The 4,072-nt window shown below is 47.1% G+C and overlaps 1 protein-coding gene across 1 annotated transcript; it reads left to right on the plus strand.

Annotated features, from left to right (window-relative positions):
* Positions 1 to 1,931: 1,931 nt before the first annotated feature.
* LOC145390135 (uncharacterized) lies at positions 1,932 to 2,612 on the plus strand. The gene has a single exon (XM_080265182.1). The coding sequence runs from the start codon at positions 1,932 to 1,934 to the stop codon at positions 2,610 to 2,612; it is 681 nt and encodes a 226-aa protein (XP_080121308.1).
* Positions 2,613 to 4,072: the final 1,460 nt, after the last annotated feature.

Here is a 4,072-nt window from a genome sequence, read left to right on the forward strand (position 1 = left end):
TTTTCGACTCATCTTTCCTTGTAGCCTCACTTCATCGTCTCGTTTCCGATTCCCATATTCCAGTCAAGTTTCATATCCTTTTCCTTTTCCCTTTACGTATTTTCATATTTTCATCATTTTTTTTTTACTCGTCTACGGATTATTTATATTAAACTTCAGTTCCTCACGGTAATTTCTTTCTCTTTCTCGTCCAGCCAGCCTTGTCGTCCCTCTGTTTTTATACTCACAGTTATACAAACGTTCCTGACTTTCTTCCCTCTCCCCCGAGAGGAGAATGGTGGACTGCTGGAGAAGCGCTACGTAAGCCTTTAATCCATCAGGAGCTGAGGAGGAGCGTGTCTCGTCCCCCGTCTCTCTAGTACACCTGGACGCGCGGATCCCTCCTCCTTGCCCCCTCCATCTGCTCCTGACGAAGTGGAGGAGCCTCTTCCACCTTCACCACCGCCTGCCGCCATCGCTCTCTCTTCTTCTCCCCCTCCACCTAAGGAGAAGAGGAAGAAACAAAAGAAGGAAGGGGAAAAGACCAAGAGCGACCCCTCCTCCGTTGCTCGCCGGATCGAGGCCCTCCTTCTACCACTCTCAGGGACTCGTGATCTCGATGCCCGCACGGATGCGGACCTGGAAGAGCTACTCTGCTGCCTCACGGATCCGATCAACGACGCTGATACACTGCCTCTCGTCTATCAGACTTTTTATCAGTAGATCCGTGAGGCATACATTTCCAACTCCCTCTCTCCATCTGAGGAAGCCGCCATCCGTGAGGGCATCGAGTTTGATCCACCACGTGCTGCCCTCGTCAACTACATCGCCACCAGACTGCTCTCTTAACTGCTGAGCCACGCCTGATCCTGTCCTGCCTTGCTGCTTCGTCCTGCAGTTTTTTGTCACCGCTATGCTCTCGTTTGAGAGCTTTTTTTTGCCATTCCTCTGACGGGCTCTCTGTTTGCCCGTGTCCTCACCTTATTGTGAGGCAAATATCACAAAAAAAAAAAAAAAGATCCGCCTTAGATATAACCATATCTCCATACACACACAGACACACACACACACACACACACACAAAATACTCTCTAACGGATCTTGCTGGTGAGGAAATGTCTTTATGTAAATGTGGTGGTGTGGGAGGTTGCCATGGTAACACAGTCACCTACAACCAGTCAAGTAAGGATCTTCTTATCGATATATTTTGGATAAGGCTGATTAATATCCCTTTGAACACACACACACACACACACACAGTACAGGGAACTTCTACAAATGGTAAGAAGCAGACAAGAAACATTCAGATATTATGGATCTACAGTAAGAAGTGTGAACGTCGGGGTAGGGTTGCGAGAGGCAGACCGAAAAACCTGAGACGAGGTCATAGAGTGTGACCTCAGGGATAAGGGACTGAATAGGGAGGCTGCCAGAGATCAAGCAGCGTGGAGAGCCATCATGTAACTAAGGCCGACGCATGCAAGCTTATTGGAGCTTTTATAAATGACACGATACGATCACAGTACAAAGCAACTGATTAAGCAGGAAATAACTTAGTGTAGAATCCGAATGCAGTATAGATATCGCTGGGAAATAAGCCAGGAAAGATGTGATAAACTGTAGATTAGCTGGAAAGAATCCCATCATAAATCTCCCCCCAGATGAACCAAGTGTAGCGTATCATCCCCACCCTCCTTGGGATCCCCCCTATTCAATCTTATCATTACAAGCTCTCCCCCTAAAGCCCTCACTCCCGTACAACAATTACGCCAAGAGAGCTTAATGCAAATTGCCTCCTCACCTCCCCCAACTCTTCAACCTACTATACAGACGGCTCTGTGAATAACAATAAAGCAGGTGCGGCAGTCGTATGCCGAGAACACTCATTTGGCCTGCGTGTATCAGATGGAGCCTCTACACTCCAGACTGAATTAATTGCAATTCTTACCGCCATGGACGATGCCCTAGACATCAACCCAACATCCCATACAATCATCCATACAGATTCCGCCAGCGCTATACAAACGCTAAGAAAACAGGAGCCGTCTGATAACACCCATTTAATTACTAACATAATCGCCACCGCGCAAGAAATACGAGATGCTGGCGGAACTATAACAATTAATTGGATACCCAGCCATGTAGGTATCAAAGGGAATGAATTGGCAGACCAACTAGGCAAAGAAACCACAGAATACTCACACGTTCAGGTTGACATAACACCGAGCCTCACTCTGATCAAAAGAACAATTAAAATGCAGGCAGCAACAATCAACCGCTCAGAACACGAGCATCAAGTCCAGGCAGGCTCCCCTTCTGCAATATGGTATGCTGCCGCTACAAAATATGAGCCAATAAATGCTATTAACAAACTCAAAAGCAGAACACTTAAAAATATACGACGCCTCCGCTTGGGATATAAGTGTAAAGCCCATATACTCACAAATGAGGCACAACCCAGCACGTGTGAAAACTGCAACACTGATACCCCATTCCCGTTTCTCCACTATATTCTCAGCTGCCGAAACACCAATAAATTTAACAGACCTGTCAATCTCCCCAACCCAGATACGCCTCGCATAAATACGGCAGCCAGCCCCGAGGAGACACTTAAAAAGCAGCTGCTGCAGTGATTGCTAATACACCCATAACAACCCTAGCAAACATCACTGCACACTTCCCCCACCCTTTTAAATCACTCAATCAGGCAGCCACAGCTGTCTCAGTCACCATGCCCTCATACGGTTCAGGTACCGTTAATCCCCGCTAATCCCCGCGCCTAACGGTCACCTAGTGGTCACCTGTTCCATTATACCCTCCCACTCTAAAATCACTCGTGTGTTTGTGCCTGCATGCGCGGATGTTTTTATACATCAACGTGTGCAGGCATATGATGCACCTGTGAGCTATATTATTTATATAAAAAAAAAAAAAAGACCATACAGAACCATCACGGTGGTTTCTTCCCCCTCAAATACAGCCCACACAACCAACTAAGAAATCCAGTCAAAAATCCACCGACTGGGCTAATGTAAGGCCCGGCCCTCCCTATAGGGGAGGAAATCGTCAACGAACGAACGATGGAAAGAATGGAAAACACAATCCACTGAGTGTCCACATATAGAGCCACATGGAAATTTATATTAGACCACCGCCATTAAGAAATAAAAGGACCTTTTAACATGGAGGCAACGTAAGAACAAGAGAGAGAGAGAGAAAAAAACAAAAACAAAAGATAATGGACAGTATAAAGATTCGTCGAAGTTACATAAGGGTCCCCTTTATTTTGTGGGAATTTTCTTTATTACAAGCCCCGCCCCCAATGCGGCGTCAACCTGTCTGCCTGTACCCATTTAAAACCCCTATGCCCAGTCAGCGACCCTCAGTGTCGCTCTTGGAGAGGTGTGGTGTACATCTGGTTCTGTTAGGCCATGGCGCCAGGCCGTCTACCTCCAGCGATCAGCGCCTCAGTTACCAAATGTTAAACGGGGAGTGGAGGTGTGCGCCGCCCAGCTCCGCGGCACACCAGTCTCGCGTCATGGCAAGTGTTTCGCTGAGGGTTCACTTAAGCACCAATAGTTTATTTATTACTGACCCTTTTATTAATCAACTACTTAGTTCACACCCTGCAACTCACTTAAGACTCTAAACCACCCCTACACCCATTATCAAGATCACGGCAGCCACGTAATAACCCGCCATCCTCATATCCAGCACCCCCGCCTCAAACCCTGACCCCCCCATACTCCCCTTCCTCCACCCCTCCCCTTTCCTTATCCCCCTACCCAAGCCCCCCAGGGCGACAACACCTTACCCTAACACCCGTATCCTACCCTCCTACCCAGGACCCACCTATACCAGGTCAGCCAGCCAGGGGACGAGAATAAGCCCGTCTTGCGCAGGCTAGCTTAGTGACGTCATCTTCGCCTCTCCTCTCAGTGAAGGGAGTTACAGGTTCCACACGCTCTCACTTCTCTTTGATCAGCTGTTGTCACTATCACATTTTTTTTTTTAATAAAACATAAGGGTAACAAAAAAACAAGTTATTAATAAACTAATAAAATTAACAGTTTATTTCTATAAACTGAATACA

The sequence above is a fragment of the Coenobita brevimanus genome, unplaced genomic scaffold (genome assembly GCF_032717465.1).
Source record: "Coenobita brevimanus isolate Jiangsu-jjx unplaced genomic scaffold, ASM3271746v2 jjx.HiC_scaffold_2885, whole genome shotgun sequence".
Lineage (NCBI taxonomy): Eukaryota > Metazoa > Arthropoda > Malacostraca > Decapoda > Coenobitidae > Coenobita > Coenobita brevimanus.

Excerpts from the sequence above, each read along its gene's own strand:
- LOC145390135 (XM_080265182.1), top strand. The coding sequence starts at position 1,932 with ATGGACGATGCCCTAGACATCAACCCAACATCCCATACAATCATCCAT.